The sequence below is a fragment of the Lepisma saccharinum genome, chromosome 16, assembly GCF_977018435.1.
Source record: "Lepisma saccharinum chromosome 16, izLepSacc3.1, whole genome shotgun sequence".
NCBI lineage: Eukaryota > Metazoa > Arthropoda > Insecta > Zygentoma > Lepismatidae > Lepisma > Lepisma saccharinum.
In genome coordinates, this window is record NC_139244.1 from 41,461,155 (window position 1) to 41,483,471 (window position 22,317).

At 39.0% G+C, this 22,317-nt stretch overlaps 1 protein-coding gene across 1 annotated transcript in view; it reads right to left on the reverse strand.

Annotated features, from left to right (window-relative positions):
* LOC146000427 (protein SHQ1 homolog) overlaps positions 1 to 22,317 on the reverse strand; it is a 61,618-nt gene that overhangs the window by 13,972 nt on the left and 25,329 nt on the right. Inside the window, exons 7-8 of the mRNA XM_083138042.1 lie at positions 16,554 to 16,677; positions 13,164 to 13,324 (exon numbers count right to left, since the gene is read on the reverse strand). Coding sequence (XP_082994168.1) covers positions 13,164 to 13,324; positions 16,554 to 16,677 — 285 coding nt within the window. The remainder of the gene's footprint in view (positions 1 to 13,163; positions 13,325 to 16,553; positions 16,678 to 22,317) is intronic.

Genomic DNA, 22,317 nt, shown 5'->3' on the forward strand with positions numbered 1-22,317 from the left:
TACACCACCTTGAGAGATAAGATCGCAGGAATGTTCGAAAATACAGATGTGTGGCGCCTGGAAGTCTGGCCCATCTGTCCAGTTCAGCAGGTTCCCGTGAGTGAGCAACTCTCGGCCTTGTAGCCGACAACTTCCGGTAACCGCTTTCATTCAAAATGTGTTATTTGTTCCCTGTAACACTTCATAAAAAAGCGAAACTGTTAGAGATAATCAAAACCACATAGGTGAACTAAAGATCGTCAACCCGCTTAATGCGTTGACATCCAGGTTTCCACAAAAGTTTACTTCGATCTTACGTGCATCATAACTCCCGTTTCCCACTTCATATGTTTTCCTAATTGTGTCGATGTCGTAATATCTGCTAAAAAAAGTGTTCCGTTGGCTTACTGACTTCTCCCTCTTTTCCTGTCAGGAAACGTAGGGGGGGGGGGGGGGGTGCGATGCAGATTGTTTCAGCCACGATTTTCTTGCTGATGCGGGCTGATTACAGGCGAGGGTGGAAAAGGACCCATCCCTCTTCCTTTCCTTTGACGTCTAAAATGGGGCAACCAGTTCTGGATATATTCTTGAAAACGAACAAAAACCATAGAACAAGTAAAACAAAAAGGGACCACCCCCTTTCCCCAGCTCATTCTCCGCCACTGGTGTGCACGGCAATGTTGATAATTGCAGAATTCAGTTGTTTTTTTAAATTTATTTATTTATTATATATTTTTTTTAATGCTGTTGTCTGCATAGGAAATATTGCCCGTATTATTGTCTGTTGCGTGGTAAAACGTAAAGCAAGGGTCATTTCTTTCTTCTTTACACTGCTGTTAAAAGTTCCGTCTTCCACAGTTGCGTTATCTTTAAAATGCTGGGACTTTTCTCTTCCGCCACCTGTTGCTCGAACTTCCAGCCGCCGGTCTCTTTGTTTTTACGATGCAGCTGGCGCCAGTGTTTTGTCTAGCGTCGCGTCTGCTAAGCTCTTGCTTGCAGATAACAGCGATGACTCATCCAGCGGAAGAAAAAAGTTTTTTGAATCTCGCAAAGCTGTTTTGATTTGACGATAACGAAATTCGATCTCCAGAAAGCAAAACAAGAGTTAAAATAACTTCATGTTCTGCGCCTTCTGATAAGCACAACTGTAAATTTAATTTACCTTTCTTCAGAACCATTCATGTGGAGGAAAAAAAAAAGTGTGTTCAATGTAGGAATGGTCGCTGAGACTGATTAAAAAGACATTATTCAAGGTTAAAACGTTTGGAGGGGTGGGTGTTTGACATCGAGAATACTCCTAAATCCAACATTAAACTGTCCATTAACGTGAGAGTAAATAACGATCTACCATTTTGATATGTGAAAATGCGCAGTTTCATAAAGCTTGTTTTCAGTTCATTTTATGCTGATGGGCTAATCGGGACTAAATATACAGTTTAAAGTGAAATTCAATTCCAAACCCGAATGATTATCAACTGCCACGTTGTTTAATGACCTGTCCTACAATACGCTTTGGGTGAAAATAGATCGCAAGTTGCGCATTTCCTTTTTCACGCTGGATTACAATGCAAGTCAAGGAAGGAGTTTGGACTGCTCCCTTGAATGGGGAAGGAGGGTGAATGAAGTTGGTTGAAGCAAAGAAAAGTGACTTTTTTTTACGATGTATTTTACACAGCCGAACCAGAATGAAAATTACAGCCCTGCCTTTATTTTTTTTGTCTGGTACCTAGAGAGGTTGTGTTGTTTCTCCCGAGAGATCTAATCTTACCAGTTAATCTTGTAACAGACAATGCTCCAGTAAACCGGAATAAAATCCAACATTCATTCTGCCCGATTATCTCCCGACTTTTGCTGGCACCAGTCTGACTGGTGTCAAGATTCTTCGAGTTTCACTTGCAATAAGCGAGAGATTGTTTTCCTTTCCATAGGTCTCAGTGGAAACGGGTTTCTCATTAACTAGAATTGTAAGAATTTCCTGGAAAAGCAACGACTGTGTACAATTGAAACAAAGTAACATTATTTTAAATTCTCTTTTGTGAAAACTTTTTCATGTTCTATTTTCCTTCTCACAACACGCATCCTGTGCATAACAGGTTGTATAACTACCAGGATAAATGGTGTTACCATCTCCTAGGCATCTTTGTGTCCGTTTGAGCTCTCTTTAAGCTGAAAATTGGTGCAAATTCCAATAACGACCCCTTCGAAATAACGACCCTTTTCCCGGGAACTGTGAAAGGTCGTTGAATCGAGAGTTGACTGTACAGAAAAAAGATGTTCCTTCAGACACTGTTATTGTACTGTGTGTATTTAAATTGCCATTTAAAGTTTGTGATTGGAGGAATTTTCCTGTGCCGGAAACTATCACTCCTGTTCGAGTTCGAACTTTCAAGAGGTGGCCCCCGATGTTGGATTTTATTTCTGTGGATCAGGAAATAGTGGAATTATGAAATAGAATATTTGTTAAGCATTTGATATTATTGTGAATTGAGAGCTCCGTATGAATAAAAAGTAAATAAAGAAATTAAATTTGAAATGACTATCAAGAATTTCTATGATTTGAGTTAGACCATTATGTTCCATTTTATACGATAATTGGGGAACCTTAACCCGGAACCATTTATTGTCAACAAAAGTGCCAACATTGATAGTCCGAAAAATGGGAGAAATAGCGTTAAGAGGTAAATTTGGAGTTTTGAACAAAATATGAAAAGAATGAGTGGATAAATTATAATTGACAAGTTATACATTGGTCAGGGCATAAAAGAGACCAATATCCGTCAGGTATAGGGTGTCCTTAAAGTCAGAATGAAGACTCAGAAAAACACGGAGCCAATCGGGAGAAATCATATGATAAGATAGTTTATTCGTTGATAGATCGGTGACCATAAAATCAATACGGGTAAATAATTCTGAAGCGTGTAGAAGTGCCATTAGGTGCCTTTCCTCCGTATAGATTTCACAAAATTTCGAAACTAAATCCGCTTTAAGAGCAATAAGAGAATGTTTGAAGATTAAGCCTGAATTTAGTCTTTTTTTTAATTTCCTGTAATTCTGTATTTTTTAGAGCTTGAACAGAGGAGCTAAGGTGATGAATTGAAAAGGAGTTATAAATTGAAAGGCCCACCGAAAATAAATTCATTAAATTAAAGAAAATCAATCTTTTCCCTTGGTTGCTCCCAGACACATTTTTCCATATCCCATGGCTATCGCTGGTTTTAAAACAAGGGAGGTAAAGTGAAATTTCACGCAAGTATGTTTGAATACGACCATGGGTATCATTTTGAATAGCTGACCACTTAACACAGCCTGAGTGGTTACCGGTCCGAATGTAATATCAATATGAATATTGGCAGTTGTATATATGTAATTGGAACTGTGAACCATAAGGCCTTGTTGTTCGTAAAATAAACCCAACCCACTTACAAAAATATCCTCATTTTCATTTGCAACTGTATATTGGAAGGTGGGAAGGATTGCACGGTGTCAGCCATGCTTGGTATCTGGAAGGGAGAGAAAAAAAAATGTTGGTGATGTAAACAAATTGTGCTAAATAGGTGGAGAAAAATGAAAAAAAGGAAAACAAAATGATAAAAAATTATAACAAAAAGAAAATCAAATTAAAATTGCTCAAAGCAAACCATAAACATCCCGGGTGTGACCCTAGGAGGTTGCCTTGGCCGGTCTTAAAACCGTTGGCAAAATAGGGGTGGGGGTGCATTTGTCTCTCTTAGGTAAAATGTAAATTCAAAGGTGAAACTAATCTGGGTTAATTATTTAGAAAACATTTCTTGGCTATCTTTGAAGTAAATTTACGGATCTGAGAACAAAAGGAAAAAATATAAGGCATTGCGTTAAACAGAAAAGAGGAAAAAGCTACTGTACGTCATGCTATTGCACGCCGTGTATTTTCTTTTCACTTAGCATAAATGCTTGCCGCGTAAGAGATTACACTTGACCCATGACAGCTGTAGGCATCTAGATCCAGTCTTTTGAGTTTTTAGCCCAACAGGGTAAACAAAAAAATACTACTCTTTATGGTCGCCTTGGGAATTCAAAATATATAAATGGAACCTTAAACAAAACATAATGATGCCGGGCCGGGAGAAAAGGTATAGGATTTGGTATGGGCAGTCACAATTAGCCAGGTTTATGTTATGCGATGATTTCCTCACCCCTACAAATAACCTGGGAAACCTTCCTTTCGTATGATATGCTTTCAACTAGATTCTATGACGTGTGGGAGATTAAAATATAGTCACAATTATTCGCTATTACCTACTTTACGAAAATTAACATGGAATTAATCTGTAAGAAGTAATTAATTTCATTCATGAAACTTTTGAAAATTCTGAAGGAACGAGAAAAAAAATGCATAAATAGGCACCCTTGAAGAGGCTTTTATTAGCACCTCCGTTTGAGGCTAGAAATTCAGTGTCGAAGCCACCTGAGTTTAAAGTTCATCTGCAGCAAATTCCTTGCCTGTGCAAGATAAATCCATCCCGACACTTGATAAAAGGAACGGTGTCATCAAATTCTCTCTCGGAGACTGAAATAGGATATACTTCTTCCGCTAGCGCGAAGCTGAAGTATAAACTGAGTACCGAAGTGGCCTCGATGATGAGAACTGCAAGGGTAATGCAATTCAGCATAAAATTTTAACTCGAGGAGTCTAGCTAAAAAACATCTTTCAATTCTGCTGGAAGCTTCATCTGAAGCGGAGGGAAAGAGGGGCAGGGGGAAAAGGTATATGGCGGCCGTTCACGATGGGCGGAGCTCCCGTGAGTGATGACCAATAGCAGGAATGTGTTCTTCCTCTGCGAGGAACAAGACGATAGAAAATTAAGACTGTTAACGAGGGAGGCGGTGCCAAGGAGTAAATAGGAAGAGGAAGAGAGTACCTTTCATGAACTTTTGTTTCTTGATGTACCTGGATTTCCGCGAGATATAAAGAGGAGAGAAATAAAAAAAAAAAAATAAAAGGGGTATGTGATCTGCGCCCCAAGCTGCTACGAACTTGGTTGCATAACTGCTAGGGGAGTGCATGGAAAAGCAGCTTGATATAGGTCGTCATAAAACATGTTTTGAATGAAAGGGACAATTGGTTCAGAATGGTATTGGGGGTCCTCGGTTCGAGACGCATATACATTTTGTGTTTTCACCGTAACTCCTTTAACTTTCTTTACTTTAGCAGGGTTAGTTTGAACAGAGCGGGATGAGGTTTTAGCATCTAACTTTAGAAGTTTGACATGCGACATTAAATGTATCTAAACGGATGGGGGGGAATTTCAAGTGGCAAAATTTCGTTTGGAGTACCTGCTTCATCATAAAATGGGTCTTGAAAAGTAAAAACTGACTCAAGATTTCGACATATAATGGGTTGGTTGGGACCACTGTGCCAAGAGTCACTATCTGACTGGGAGATATTTAAAAATTGTACACTTGAATGCATATTTACTTGTTCCATCTCCCTTGGGCAATTATTTTCCAAAACTTTTTACATCTTCGCTGACAACAAATAAAGGCAATAATTAAAATACAAATAAAAACTAGTGTTAACATTATTACTGAACAAATGATGTACGGGTATTGGAAAGATCTTACGACCACTTCCTTGAAGGATAGGGAATTTACGTAAGAGATAAAAGCAATTAAAATTAATAAATATCGGAATAACTGCATCTTGTTTAATTAGGTAGCAATTATTGAAAAAAATGAACTACTTTTCGGCCACTAAATGTCAAATCAATAAAATTGATAAATCACATATTTTTACACAGAATAAATTAAAATTAAAATTTCTCGGTGCTTTAAGTTAGTTTTAGAAACAACTAAATTAGTGCAATGCAAATAGAAACTTTTCAAGGAGGGGTCAAGTAGATAATAGTCAAACTGCCAGCCGGGAATAATTTTAACTGAAAATATATAAAAAATAAAATATCTCGTCAAATGCATGAAACTTCACACCTTGCTTATTACTAGCACAAATTACATGTTCTAAATGAGAACTTGGTTCTCTGCTTCATTTTAGTCGGCTTACGCAGACTTCATTCTTCATTTAAGACTAAATGTCATGGCGACTCTAACATTTCTTACGTTATTAACTATAATAACAGGTCTTTTCACACAACTACCGGTAGTTTTCATATACACATGCAATTGCCTAACAAAATAGTTTTACATCTACGAGAGAAAACAACAATGGTGCGTACATCTTGTTTTATACGTTTGGCGAGAAAACAAATTAACCTATTGATACTTTAGGGAGATGGAACGAAAAATAAAATAAAAAGAAAAAAAATAGGATCCACACAGAAAGCAAACAATTATGACATGTGCTTTGGGCTATTTATGGGTGGTCACTGGTTCGAAATCTTCCTCTTGAAGAGATAAAATATTCGTTCTTTCCTCACCCCCCGAAGGGCAGTGATAGCATTTTAACCTTTGTACCGTGACTAAATTGGACACAATCTGGCCCCGTTTATTTTCGTATTCCACTAAATAGGAATTGTTATTTTCCTTTCTTACTATTACCGTGGGCCCAGAATAAACACCTGAAAAGCACTTAGCCGTATTTACCTTCTGAGTGGGGTTATATATTGAAACCAATTCACCAGGAGCGTAACTTGTTGCTTGATGAAGCCTGTCATAATACTTCTTTCGGGACTCAAATCGTTTACGTAAATTTACTTGAGCCGCGTCTCGTGCCTTGTATAGCCTTTCAAGTTTGTCTGTGTTTGCGCTATTTTCGCAGGGATACTTTCCCATGGCAGACGGCCTTTGAATCCATGCATGAGGTAAAACGGACTAAATTTCATCGAATCCCTGCATGTAACATTATACATAAACACTGCTGGCTGTAGATAGGTAATCCAGTCATCATGTTTTGGGGTTACAAAATGCTTTAATTATACTCTGGATGATCCCGAGACCTCTCTCTTCTAAGCCTAAGGTGTTGTGATGATACGCAGTAATAAATTTTAACTGAATACCGAGTTTAGCACTAAGTTATTTAAATACAGAGGAATTAAATGAACCACCCCTATCAGAGTTTAAAATTTTTGGGCAACCAAATCTTAATATTATATGCTCGTAGAGAAAGTCGGCAGCTATTTGGGCAGTGGTATCGAGAACAGGAGCAGCAAGCATATAGCATATCCATGCAGGATAAAATGTATTTACATTTATTGGGCCACTGGGAGGGAAAGGACCCGCGAAATCTATAGCTAGGCATTCAAAAGGGCGACAGCTCGGAAAGGTCTGGAGCTCGCCTTGTGGCAATCCCATAGGGTGCTTGTTTGTTTGACAAGATAGGCACTGGCGACATTTGTCCTGTATTAAGCATTTCATATAGAGAAAATATATGCGATTGATCGCATTGTAATATGTTTTAGTAAACCCTAAATGACCACCACCAAATGGGTGAGAATGTAATTGTTCTACTACAGTATGTCGTAAGGACTTAGGTATACAAAGTAATTTCTTACTTCCCCCATCCATCTTATGGTTCCTGTATAAAAGACCATTTTCCAGCACATAATAAAAAGTCTGTTGTTCGAAGGGGGGTTGGGCGTCATCTGCCACTTCCAAAACTTTTATGATCTCTGGAAAAAATGAGTCGTCACGCTGGTGTTTTCCCACATCTATCGATTCATCCTGGAGAAGAAATATACGAGGCTCTCGTTGTCCGGGGGGGGGGTTTGGTTGACTCCCTGCTAATAGCGCCGGAAATATTTTGTGTAGATCTACAATGAACGACCGTGAAATCGTGTGAATCAAGCTCTGTTCTCCACCGCGAGAGCTTCAAACTCAAATTACGGGTGGTACGCAAATAGCTGACTGCTTTATTGTCTGTGTAAAGTTCGAAGTGTTTCCCAATTAAATAGAACCTAAAGGTTTTGAAGGCATACAGAACCACTGATAGTTCTAGTTCCATAATGGACAATTTTTCTTCACCTTTTTTGAGTGTTCTACTTGCATATGCTACAGGAAGGAAATCATTATTTGCATTTGGCTGTGTGAAAATAGCACCAAGAGCTTTCAGACTTGCGTCACAGTAAACGCGTATTTCTTTTGAAGGGTCAAAGGGTAGCAAAACTGGGGCAGTTATTAAAGCGTGTTTTCAGTTTGTAAAAGCTGTGCTGTTTCTTGGTCCTCCCCCATACAATTTTTTTGCCTTTGCCCAAGAGGAACTGGAGAGGTTCGGCCTTCTCTAAAAAAGATGGGACGTATCTACGGACATATGAACATAAACCTAAAAATCTTTTAACTTGTTTTGTGGTGGAGGGGGTGCGGTAATTCTTAATAGAGGAAATTATACGGTCACTCAAGCGTAGGCCATAACGCCCCACCATATGCCTGAGGACTAGAATCTCAAAATAACCAAATTTGCATTTCTGTGGAGAGATTTTTAAGCCAGTGTTCCAGTGTTGTCAACATTTCATTAAAGGTATGGCCCCAGGTAAATAAATCATCCATATAAAAGACGAAGTTATCACTTTGCATGCCGCTACATACGAGCTGAATGGTTCTGTTCATTGCTGCAGGGGATGTACGAGGCGCATCCAGAAAGTAAGTTTCCCTATTTTTTTTCCCGTGAAAGTAAACATAATGAGCCGTGTAAATTGCGCATGCGCAGCAGAGCTAAGACGTATCAATCATATGCCAGGCGGACAGATCCCGCCCGGTGCCAATAGCGAGGCAGCAGTGGTCCGAAGTGGAAGCTCGTATTCCTTCTCCCGCTGCATACCAGTAGTGAGGCAGCAGTGGTCCGAAATGGAAGCTCGTATTCCTTCTCCCGTCGCATGCGAGGTTCGGTCGGTGATAAAGTTCCTGAATGCACAAAGCATTGCGCCAATTGACATTCATCGTCAGCTCTGTGAGGTCTATGGGCCGAACATTATGAGTAAGCAGATAGTGCGTCGCTGGTGTCGGCAGTTTTCGGAAGGTCATCAAAGTGTCCATGATGAAGAGTGCAGTGGGCATCCGTCCCTCATCACTGATGATCTGGTTGAGCTGGTGCGGCAGAACATCGTATAGAACCGTCGCTTCACGATTACAGAGTTGAGTAGCCTTTTTCCGCAGATATCGCGACCCGTGTTGCATGAGATTGTCATGCAGCGCCTGCTGTTCAAAAAATTGTGTGCCAGGTGGGTGCCGAAAAACCTGACACCCGAACACAAAATGAAACGTTCAGGAGCAGCACTGACATTCCTGCAATGGTACCATGATGACGGCGATGATTTCCTCGACAGGATCGTCACGGGCGATGAGACGTGGATTTCGCACTTCACCCCGGAAACCAAGCAGCAGTCAATGCATTGGCGGCATAGTGGATCTCCGGTCAAGAAGAAATTCAAACAGATGCTGTCGGTACAGAAAGTGATGTGCACCGTGTTTTGGGACAGGAAGGGCATTTTGCTCATTGACTTCCTCCCCAGAGGTGAAACGGTGAACGCTGACCATTACTGTGAAACACTAAGGAAATTGCGATGTGCCATTCAAAACAAGAGGCGTGGCATGCTTACTGCAGGTGTTGTGCTCCTCCATGACAATGCTCGTCCACATACGGCTCGGCGCACAGCAGCTGTTTTGACGGAATTTGGCTGGGAGTTGTTTGATCATCCACCTTACAGTCCTGATCTGGCTCCCAGCGATTTTCACGTTTTCTTGCACCTCAAGAAATTCCTGTCCTCCGGTGAGCGTTTTGGCAACGACGAAGAGCTGAAGACGTCTGTCACACGCTGGTTCCATTCACAGGCGGCAGAGTTCTAAGACAGTGGGATCCAAAAGTTGATACCACGATACGACAAGTGTCTCAATTCTGGTGGTTGCTATGTTGAAAAATAGCTGAACCTTTGCTGTACCTGTTGCCAATAAATGGTTTCCTGAAACTGTGATGTTTTTTTTTTTAAAAAAATAGGGAAACTTACTTTCTGGGTGCACCTCGTAATATGACCCTGACTTAAAACATTAAATTCAAAATGACCTAGGTTGGGAATAGAGAATGCTGTGTACTGTTTACTGTCTTCTGTTAGTGGAATCTGGAAAAATCCGGAATGTAAATCAGCGCTAGAGTAATATTGCTTTCCACCCATGTCGTGCAAGATAGACTGGATGGAAGGCATGGCCATCGCATCGAACCCAGAACTCTTGTTTAAAAAGCGACCATCTTGAATAAAGCAGTAACTTACGTCATGCTTTTTCAAGAGACTAACTGGCGAGTTATAAGGACTTGTACTATCCCGGATTATTCCCCGTTTTTCAAAGTCTCAATTTGTTTCTTTATCTCTGTTCGCAAATGTACCGGGATCGTATATTGCTGCGTATGGAATGGCGTAGGATCATAGAGCTTTATCCTATGTTTGTAATTTGTGGCAAGGCCCATGTCATTCTCGGACCAACTGAAAACATTTTTGTATTTTAACAAAAGCTCTAAAAGTTGATTTTTCTCATGTTCCGCCAATTGTGGATTAATGTCAAATTTGGATATAGCCACTTGTGGGATATCGCTGTTTTATAATTTTTCTTTTGTTAAATTAATTGTTACAGCACTATTTTCCTGATCCACCGTTGCCAACTCACAAGATTCTGCACCACCGATCCGAGTACCTTTGCGAATTACAATTCTATAATTCAAAGGGTTGGATACCCAAACAAGTTGTGTGGCAGGGTTGAGAATCGACCTTGGTACCATTATGCCAGATTTAACCTGAAAATTTGCATCCAGCTCAAGTAAAGTTAAATTCTGATTTTCTGTGTTGACTAATTTTAAAGGGATGCACAAATGTGATCTTGGTTTCACAACAATTCATTTCGAGGCCACATATTCAGGTTCAACATTATGTACAAGCAATCCTGCCAATTTAATGGAAACATCAAAAGCTTTCTTCGAATCAAAGTGAATGCGGTTGCATGGGAGAGTGCCAAATCTGCTCAAAGCCAATTTATTACTTTCAAAATCTAAATTTGCATTTTGGGCTTTGAGAAAATCATTACCAAGGATGGTATGATGACCAAAATCTTGTACCACCCTGAAGGGGTGCATAAATGTAAATCCATTTAGAGAAAAATCTAAAAGTACAATTTCTTTAATTGTTACACAATTATTCGTGACACCTTTAAATAGAGTGTTGATTTTAAAACTCTTAGCATGGGCAGGAATACCCTTGTCACTTGTTACACTTATTTCGCTCCCACAATCGACAACAAACCTTTGACGTTCCACATTTACATTGGCATTTACATAAATGAGGTCTTCATACTGGAAAGTAGAGACTAAGATCTTTTTACTTCCTGCAGGTATGTCTCCATTACTTGCAGTTAATTGGCGTTTAAATCTGCTGGATTTTGCAGACAAAATTCTTGGTGGTGGTTAGGAAAACCACATTTATAACAAAGCTGTGGGCCATGCCAGTCACCTTGATCGGGACAACCACGGGTGGCTGCTGCCCCATGAGCCCCAGCCACGCTGAAAATTGGAACGGTTCTGAGACCGGCCGTTGTTTTGATGGTAACCTCTACTTTCCCTGCCCTAAAAGCCTCATCTGTTGTTATTTGAACCACGATTGTGATAAAAATTACCCCTTTGATAATTTTGGCCTAGTTTGAAAATTGTCATTATCATGTGACTGTATAACTTCCTCGACTTTTAACGCCAGGCTGCTGCCCTGCTTAGCCAAAGATTCTACAGTGGACGATTCTGAAGTAGGGAGAGATGCTTGTTGTCTTTTGACAAGGTCCAATTCAGCTTGCAAGGCTTGCTGCTGGTTAGTCATTTCTGGATTAGCCCCGGAACAACCGCCGTAGTGCAACTCAGCAGAAGACGGAAAAAGAGTTTCCTTCTGAGCCATATGCAAGAGCTTTTGCACTGTTCTACGGTGCATAAGGAACTTCGCTTTTCATATTCCTTAAGATCTTTCAAAAGCTCCAGGATTGAGTTATATTGCTTTTTGTATATTTCCCTTATAAATTCCAGTTGAAGAGCTGTGTTGATATACTTAAGCTGCTTATTCACAGCTATGTTAGGGTCCATCTTTAATAGGAGGGTCTGTTTATCCCTATTGTAAGATGATACCGGTTCATCGTCCCTGTGGAACAGATATCTGATCTGCTCCTCGATCTGCAGCTGATCAATGGAGCCTGTGAACTCTTCAATTAGCTTTTTCTTGACATCCTCATAACTAACTAAATTTACGCCTTGTTGCTGGCTAATTGCATTAAACCAGCGTAGGGCCAGGCCACTTAACAAAGCCAGAAACATTTGTCTCTTTTTCACCTCCTCCCAACTATTCAAAATCGCTGCACTTTCAAAACGATCTATGGATTTAGTAACATCCTCCCCGGAGGCACCCTGAAACTGAATGCTCTCGAAAAGGAGGGGATGAACAAAAGGTATTTGAGCCATGGTGGGTGGGTCGATAAGAACTGTTGGATGATTATCAATTTGAATATTAGCCTGCGCGACTTCTAGTTAATGGAGGACTTCTTCTGATGAGGCACAAGGTAGGCCCTCCACATCAAAAGACGGACCAACAGCATTATTGGCTAGAATGATGAGCCTATCTAAGGTGGTATCAAGCTCATCCTCTAAGTGAATAAATGACATAAGACATTTCTAACCTTACTTAAAAAAAAAAAAGTTAGTAAAAAAATTTCCGCGGAGAAACAATTCTAGCATGACATTAACGAATTTCAATTTTCATTTATTTCAAATTGAAATAACTGAAAATTCCACAAGCCCAACGCAATTTCGATGTCTGTTCAAGAAAACTAAACTAAGATGCTTCTCATTTCAAAAAAAAAAAATTAAAAAAATGAACAGGCCCGTATCAATCTACCAAGTAGTGATGCCTATCCTTTCAATTTTAGTTTATTTCAAATTATATAAACGAAAAAAAAATCCCCCATCATGAACGCAGGGATCTTAAATAGGGATGCAACTTGCCCCTACTGATTAGTACTATTGATGGTAGAGACACCCCTGAACGGGCCACGTACAAATATCTAACTTAACATTAATATAGACTCATGATTAGGTTTTACACGGAACTGAGCAATGCGAATGGCAGATAAGGGTGTAGGATGCTTACCCTGATAGGTTTAGAAAAAAGACCAGCAATTAGGAAGAACTTAGCAGATGAAACTGTGCTGAACAATATGTAGATGATATGATTGTAAACACTTACCTTACTCAGTTCCTCAGCTAGTGACTTGATTTTCTCTGCTGATGCGTTTTGAATCCACACACAATAATCTTCTATGTACAACTGATTTAATATATAACGGGGTTCACTATCAGAGAACAATGAGTGAATATCCAGCAGGCACTTCAAGATCTGCTTTTTCCCTGTAACAAGCATCAACACTGAAGTGGGAGGAATTGCATAAAATTGCATCAGAAATTAACAAATATACGTACATATTCTGAACTACTTTGAACTGTTATAATTTTCCAGTATCAGTTCACAGTGGTATTGGCTCAGCTCTCATTAAAAATGTGCAATATCACCACATCCGAATTTTGCTTCAGACTCATGATCACATGATAATCACCACATGATATAATCACCATTGTTAAAAATACATGATAGACAACAGAGCATGTTGCAGTACTTGTAGTTAGCCGAAAAATTATCTGAATCCAATGCATTGGTAGAAGCGTAATGGCATACTATGGCATGAGACCTGGGTTCAAGATATGGTTAAGCCTGAAGCTTCGATACGGTCAAAATATTGCAATAAAAAGCACAAAGTACCAAAAATATAATTAACATATACTCAAATATTGAAATAATAATATGAAATAATAATATGAAGCAGAGATGTACAGTGTTATAGATTCATTGAAATGCAGACTGAAAACCATACAATTTCGAACCTTATTAAAAACGAGATCCTTGCATGGTATGATAGTACTTTACTTGTTACCATTATTTGGTAGTGTTGAGCTGATAATCTGAACCAATACCGACATTCTTACTAATTCCCAACAATACTGAAACTGATGCCTGAAAATTGTAATAATCCAAAGTAGTTCAGAATATTTATAAATTCTAATATACAAGATCTACATAGAAACTATGCTACAGAAATCTGAGTTTTGCTTTAAAATATTCAGAAATTCTCGGGAAAAATTGTATTTCTCCCTAAAAAAAAAAAAAAAGAATGATAATTATGCACTTTGCATAATTTGCAACATATTTAGACTCCATAAAAGTTTTGCATGGCATTTTGCACTCTCTCCAAGACACCCGTACTGCAGAAAAGTATCAGCAATTATGTTCCAAACAATAATTTCAATTAGAAGACGTGAGTACTAAAATGATTTCCGCTAAACTTACTTTGTGTAGTACTCACTTGTGTAGTACTCACTTATGTCTTCTAATTACCAATCGAGTTTTTTATTCCCTCTAACATGAATAATTTCAATAACAATAACTCTGGTATTGGCTTATAATGATGCATTGGTATCAGCTCAACCCTAATAATTTGGATTGTCTTCCAGCAAAGACCACAAACCACAAATCATAGAGATGTTTCAACATGTTATAATGATCCTGCAACAAAGCTAGGTTTCTCTTGGCCATACAAAACACACAGCTTGAAACTTTCCTTGCAACAAATGAAGTAATTCACTTAAAATCTTTTGAGAGCTTGTCACTCTCATCGCCTGATTTTTCACTTCCGCTGTTTTATCTGTACGGATTGAGCAAAACCACATCTGACTTGGTAGCTCAGTGGTGAACCATTGGCACATTATGCCAGAAACCTGGGTTCAAGTCCTGGTTGAGCCTACATAATATATAGACAGTTACTCAGTACTCTAATGGTATAGGTAACTGTAAAATTAGCAATGATTTTCATTTAATTTTAATTCCAATATGTATGTCTATAAAATCTTTTTTTTTTTTTTTTTGGACTGTTTAAGGTACTTGAAGAGTACAACATTCACCTCAAAATAATACGGCTAATAAGAATGATTATCAGTGGTACTAAGGCAAGAGTTAAAGTAATTAGTAAACTGAGTGAAAAATCTGAATTCAATACAGGAGTGAAACAAGGGGATGGCCTTCCAGCAGTCTTATTAATCTGGCACTACACAAAGTAATAAATGTAGTTAATCAGAAGGGGACAATATTTGTGAAGTCCAGTCAAATCTGCGCATGTGCAGGTGTTATTACAATCATTACTATTATAGAACAATAGAACAATAAGTACACTTAAACAAATTTATGTGCAAATGGAAAGAGAAGCAATAACAATAGGGCTGTAAATGAAAAGAAGACTTAGTATTTGAGAATGTCTAACTCAGAGATCAGAAGAGCACCTCAAGATCTGACAATTGGAGAGAATAAGTATGAGGGAGTCCCATGTTTAAAATATCTGGGGATAATGGTATATAACGACAATTATATGAGTAAAGTAATAGAGGAAAGAATACCGGCAGACAATCGTGCATATTTTGCAAATAAGCACATGTTCAGAAATCAATTGATTACAAGAAATACAAAGCTTAAAATTTATGACACTGGTATGACCAGTTGTCACTTATGGATCAGAGAATTGGACTTTGAAATTGTCAGATGAAAATGTCCTCCGAATATTTGAGACAGATGTTAAGAAAGATATATGAACCTGTGAGGGAATAAGATATAATGCGGAGCTAGATAATTCAACGAAAGGCCAAGATATACTGAGATTTGTCAAAGCTCAGAGAATAAAGTGGTTGGGACATGTAGAGAGAATGATGGAAGACCGGATGCCAAGAAGAATGTCGAGAGAAAAGCTTCACCACGCAAGAAGAAAGGGCAGACCACGACTTCGATGGATAGACGATATCGCTGCAAATTTGCGGATGATGAAAATTAAAGGATGGAGTATAAGAATTGATGACAGAGTGGCATGGAGGCTGATTGTGGAGGAGGCCAGCGCCCACTAAGGGCTGTAGAGCCAGAAAGAGAGAGAGATAAAACCTTTATTTTAGTGTCAAATTCTGTCATTCTGTGATATTTTTATGGATATAAATGTATAATTGATAATTAATGTTCTGTGAAGTAAATATCCACATAGCTACATACATTAATTAAAATTTGCAATTATATCGGATTGATAGAATATCTGTTGTCGACATTCGTAATTTTTTTTCCAGTACTTCATCACCATGTGTTACAATTTCGTATTGGTTAATCCCTAACTTTTATTATTTTAAGTTAGATTTCTGTCTCAGTAGGCTAATTGTGACAGTATGACGAATGATGGTATTTAGATTGAACTAATGAAGGTACCCTAAGAAACAAACACCCATGCAGAGGCTATGATTCGGACATGGAATATTCAACAGTGAGACTGTGAGCAAACTTCCCAATATGGTCTGTCACTTATTTGTACACTCATGGACACTTCTAGTCCTAACAGCTTCCAATGCAGACATTACAATCCAGAAGTGTCCAGGATTGCATATGGTTCTACCTCAAATAAGATCAGCATTATTTTCTCATTCCAACTATTCAACTTGTTCATGATAAAAACTTACATCATAGTACGTCATTTGAGTTAAAAAGTACATAATCACTCACCTAACATAAAAATATGCACGGTGTCTCTTAACGCCTTTAGTGAAAGGTCCCAATGCCTATACAATGGATAGCATAGACTTCGCCTCAAACAAGACACCACTACATCATGAAGATCACTAAAGCACTAAAAGGAAAAAAATATCTGTTACAATGGACAAATGAAACATGATAGAGGTTAAAAAGAATACATTTGGTTTAATCACTACTTTGACTAATATTTATACTCTTTTCATAATTCGGAAAAGAGAGACGCGGTACTATATAAATGCGGAGAAACTATTACTCACTTTTATCCGCGAAGCTGTTTTTTCTTTTTCGAACTTGCTGTATTACTGCTTGGCGTGTGTCTTTTGTTTGTAGTTCTCTGGCTGCCGCTAGGTGCACTGTTGTTAACTGTGTGTGTGGGTCTGTGTCGTCTGCTATTTCCGGGCGATAACTGTTGTACTAGGGGAATCCAAGTGTGGTGCGCTTGCCCGCTATCGATGTTTAGCTCGTGCGGGAAGTGCATTATGGCATGCGTTTCCTTGAGTTTGGTGTCTACGAGCGTGTGGGCAGTATGTTTGACTTGAAACTTTTGAATTTTATGGCTATTGCATTTGATATGTTTATAGCAAGACCAGTAGTGGGTTGGGCTTTTTTTGCATCTGCTAGGTGCTGTTGGATTCTTTCATTGACAGATCTGATGGACCTGCTGATGTAATGTGCCTTGCATTCACACTCTGCATTGTATACACCTGGGTTATCAAGGGGGGAGAGGAAGTACCATTTGTGTTTGTTCAGTTTATCAGCTATTTTGGAATTGGGTTTGTGCGCTACTTTGATGCCACATGGGAGAAGGGCTTTGGATATGCGGTTGGAAGTGGTGGGATGGTATGGGAAGGCAAACCATTTAGATTGGTCGCTGGAGGTTGATTGTGGCTGGGTTGCTTGTGGTTGGTTAGGGTGTCTGACCTGTATTTCCGCTTTACTGCACCAAGTGGGAAGTTGTGCTTCAGTGTAGCCATGTTTCAGGGCTATTTCAGTGATGGTGGCTATCTCCTCTCGTAGATCCTCTTCTCTGCAACAGTAGGAGAAAGCTCTTCGATAAAAGTTCAGCCACACATTGGCTTTTTGCTTGGGGGGATGGCTAGAGAGAGCATGTATGTACTGGTTGCCTGCATCCAGTTTTCTGTAGACAGTGGTTGTGAATTTGTTAAGTGTACGGCTGATGGTGATGTCCAGGAAGTTGATTTTGCCATGTTTTCTTGTTCTACGGTGAAGTTGAGCCTGGGGTGGATGCTATTTAGCTTGTTCACTAGAAGGTTGAGTTCTTCTGTCTTTTTGTATACGACTATTGTGTCGTCTGCGTACCTTCCATATTGCATGTATTGTAGTTCTGGAGTGTGGAGTATCTCTTTTTCAGCAAGGTGCATGACGATGTTGGCTAAAGGAGCTGATAGGGGATTGTCCATTGCAAGGCCCTCTGATTGATTGTAGAATTTATCCTCAAACTGAAAGTAGTTGTGTTTTAGACAAACTTTCAATAGCCTGGTTATCTCTTGTACCTCTAGAGCAGGGATTCTGTTTGTTGTCAGCCAACTTTCAACTGAACGCAGGCTATTGGACATCACCATCAGCCGTGCACTTAACAAATTCACAACCACTGTCTACAGAAAACCGGATGCAGGCAACCAGTACATACATACATGCTCTCTCTAGCCATCCCCTCCAAGCAAAAAGCCAATGTGTGGCTGAACTTTTATCGAAGAGCTTTCTCCTACTGTTGCAGAGAAGAGGATCTACGAGAGGAGATAGCCACCATCACTGAAATAGCCCTGAAACATGGCTACACTGAAGCACAACTTCCCACTTGGTGCAGTAAAGCGGAAATACAGGTCAGACACCCTAACCAACCACAAGCAACCCAGCCACAATCAACCTCCAGCGACCAATCTAAATGGTTTGCCTTCCCATACCATCCCACCACTTCCAACCGCATATCCAAAGCCCTTCTCCCATGTGGCATCAAAGTAGCGCACAAACCCAATTCCAAAATAGCTGATAAACTGAACAAACACAAATGGTACTTCCTCTCCCCCCTTGATAACCCAGGTGTATACAATGCAGAGTGTGAATGCAAGGCACATTACATCAGCAGGTCCATCAGATCTGTCAATGAAAGAATACAACAGCACCTAGCAGATGCAAAAAAAGCCCAACCCACTACTGGTCTTGCTATAAACATATCAAATGCAATAGCCATAAAATTCAAAAGGTTCAAGTCAAACATACTGCCCACACGCTCGTAGACACCAAACTCAAGGAAACGCATGCCATAATGCACTTCCCGCACGAGCTAAACATCGATAGCAGGCAAGCGCACCACACTTGGATTCCCCTAGTACAACAGTTATTGCCCGGAAATAGCAGACGACACAGTTACCAACAGCGCACCTAGCGGCAGCCACAGAACTACAAACAAAAGATGCACGCCAAGCAACAGTACAGCAAGTTCCAACAAGGATGGTGGCAGTGGCCACCGAAATTAATCGAAAAAGAAAAAAACAGATTCCCGGATAAAAGTGAGTACTAGTTTCTCCGTATTTATTCATACTCTTAATTTTAAAATTAAAATCTTTCAAAATTGATGAAACCATCATGAAAAAGTAGGTGAGGCAAGGACACTGAAATAGTTAAACTAGCCTGTTATTGAGTACATTTTGTTTTGTTTTAATGCATGTTAAGGTTTAAATCATGCAGTACAGATTTGTAAGCTTCAAAGTTCATATTTTCAAACCCATTTCAAGTGAAATCTTTGCAGCATTTCAAGTTACTCTTTAAAAGCAACTGTTGTAGGTACAATTACTTTGGTAGAAAAGTTACAGTTACTTTTGCAGTAATTTTAGTAACTCATAGAATGTAGTGTATATTGTTGTTCTTTTCTTATCTAATTACTTACTAAAATCTACACTAATTTTCATTAAACTATAATAATAAAAACATGTTTAAATATGAAAATATTAAAAAAAGAACATTCAAAATATACCATTATATGATGGAACCTCGTTTTTATGTTTTTTCAAGAGCCCAAGGTGTCAAAGAGTGCACTAAAATGTAAAATTTGAAAATTTTATAACATTTTGTTGTACTGAAACCAATGAGACAGAATTTATAGTCTGTAAAAATGCAAAATACAGAAACATAAATTTGGGATTCCACTATATTTGAACTAATTATGTAACAAAACATTTACTCATGACAAGTACACATACATATGTACGCAAACATACAAACAAACTGCACTCATTACTTCCAAACATTGCTGGTTACATATATGTATTAGTTAATGATGGAAATGAAGTGAATAACTCTTCTTGTTCCTCACAAAAATTGTCATTCAATGTCTGATTAGATAAAATTTTATATTGGTCCTAAACTAAACTCCATAGTTAGAAACACATATTTACGGTGAATAAAAGATCCAAGAATGCGGTACAAAAACTGGGCATATTTCGGGATCAAAAGAGGTATATAAAATGGAATTTCGGTGTTAAAATGGTGAATAAAAACCTAAATTTAATGTAAAAACTACACTTATTACACAAAATTAATATTTGACTTCTAATACATAGTAAATTTATATAGTTATCAGAGTTTTACGTTTATTGTTGTGTAAATGAGCCCATTTTTGCTTTTCAAATATTTACAGCAGAATTAATCATTTTCCCACTCTCAGGATAATTCATACCTCAGAAGGTGTTGCATCGGATAATGAACACTAAATTTCTTGTTTGAGAGTTTATTTTGCATTTTGCAGTTCATTTCACATTATTTTGGGACAAAACATGGTAGCAAAATTCCCCTCACCCCTTTGAAAAACATAAAAACTTAGTATTACAATGTGTTATTTCACATTCCGTGCTTTCGTCAAAAACGAAATATGCATGCCCCTATCCATAGTACAACAGTCTTCACACTGCCGGAGTCTGCCAAGTGGCTTTTACATTGGGTGACACATGATCAGCACATTGACACAGTTTTTTGGCTTTCGAAACCAGGGTACTGCTACTTCCATTCAAGTACATTCCCCAATTATCTTCACTATGCTGAGTCAACAATAAAATCTTGGGGTCTCCCACCTTGAATCAAACCTAGTGCCACTCACACCAAAGGCAGAGTGCTAATAATTTGGCTATGTGGGAATTTCTCATCCTAAGTGGTCTGCCTCACCGCAAATTCAGTGGAACCCTGATTTTACGTTTTTCAGGGGGCCGTAAATAAAAAAAATGTAAAATGCGGGAACGTAAAAAGCAGGAAAGCATAAGGAAGGGGAGAAACTCAAGTGTCAGTAAGAAATGACTACACAATCTACTTTTTAGGGGGTATATTGTGTCAAAAATTATTTAACATTGGGAAAGAAGTATGATTATGAATTTCTAAAGAGTAAGACCTGCTGTGAAAGTCAATGAAGGATTAATGGAGGATCCACTTTCGAGGGTAGGGACGGTGGATGACTGCTTCTAATTGCCGCCTATTAGGTTCAGTTTATGCATCTGATTGTGTGGGATCTCTGTTTACTCTACAAACTGGTAACACTGTTCTACACACATTTTTGTTACAGAAATGAAAGTACCCATTCTCTACTAATCTGAGAAGGCTGAACACTGAAATGACATTAAAGAAGTTCGATAGGCTCTCGTTTTGGCATAACAGAAGGGAAGTGGGGTAGAGGGTGGCACATTCAAGGGATCCAGCTCAACTCAAGTATATATGGCAACACTGCTGACAGTCTGGCACGTCACATTCCAGTATATCACACCATCCTTTGCTGTTTCAGATCCCCTCAACATTGGCCAGTTTGCATTCAGTTGTACAGTGTTTCGAGAGTATTGTTAGATTTCGTATATACAGCGATATGGCAACACTGGTGCCTGCCTGGCAACGTAGCATCCCAACAACAGAACTCCATTCCGACATGCCAAGTTTCAGGGAAGTATTTCACCACCTTTGGATGCTAGCGAACACCACAAGATAACTAACTCTCTGGCCTTCTTAAACCCTAAGGTTTATTGCTGCAGCAACTCAAGGCTTCCATCTGTCCCTATCCTGGGTAAGATCAATCCAATCTTGTCCATCCTTACAGATTTCCTTTAGGTCCATCTCAACGTTATCTCTCCATCTTCGTCTTGGCCTTCATATAGGTCTCTTACCATCAGGTTTTACCAACAAGAATCATGTAAACCAGAAGATAACACAGGCCGAATCAAATTACCTAATCATGGACATAGAACTCCCCAAAAATAAAGCTGAATTGTTGGCCTTATGGCTGCAACAATGGAATCACCTGGCAGATGATGTGATGGTACTACTCATACAGACAAAGAATTTCTTCCATTTTTTGAAACAAAAAGGGGCCTGAATGTGTGCCATGACAATATCATCTTTGCATCGATGAATATATCACATATGACTGAGGACTGGAGACTTGTTATTAATTCCTTCAAGTTCTCTCTTAAAGCAGTTTTGCTGCACAACAGTAACATCCTAACTTCAATTCCTGTTGTACATGTAGTTGACATTAAGGAAACTTATGAAAAAAAAAGTGGAGGAAAACAACGTGTCCTCAGTTTTATCTACTGATCGATCGTATTTGGCGCTGCAGTTGAAGACTCACTTTCAGTCCACGACTTCAAAACCGCACTGCAAGAGCATACTCGGAGGATGCTCGCTTGATGTATGGTTTTGCATCTTTCGGACACGGCCTTAGTATCACTTAATTATTTTC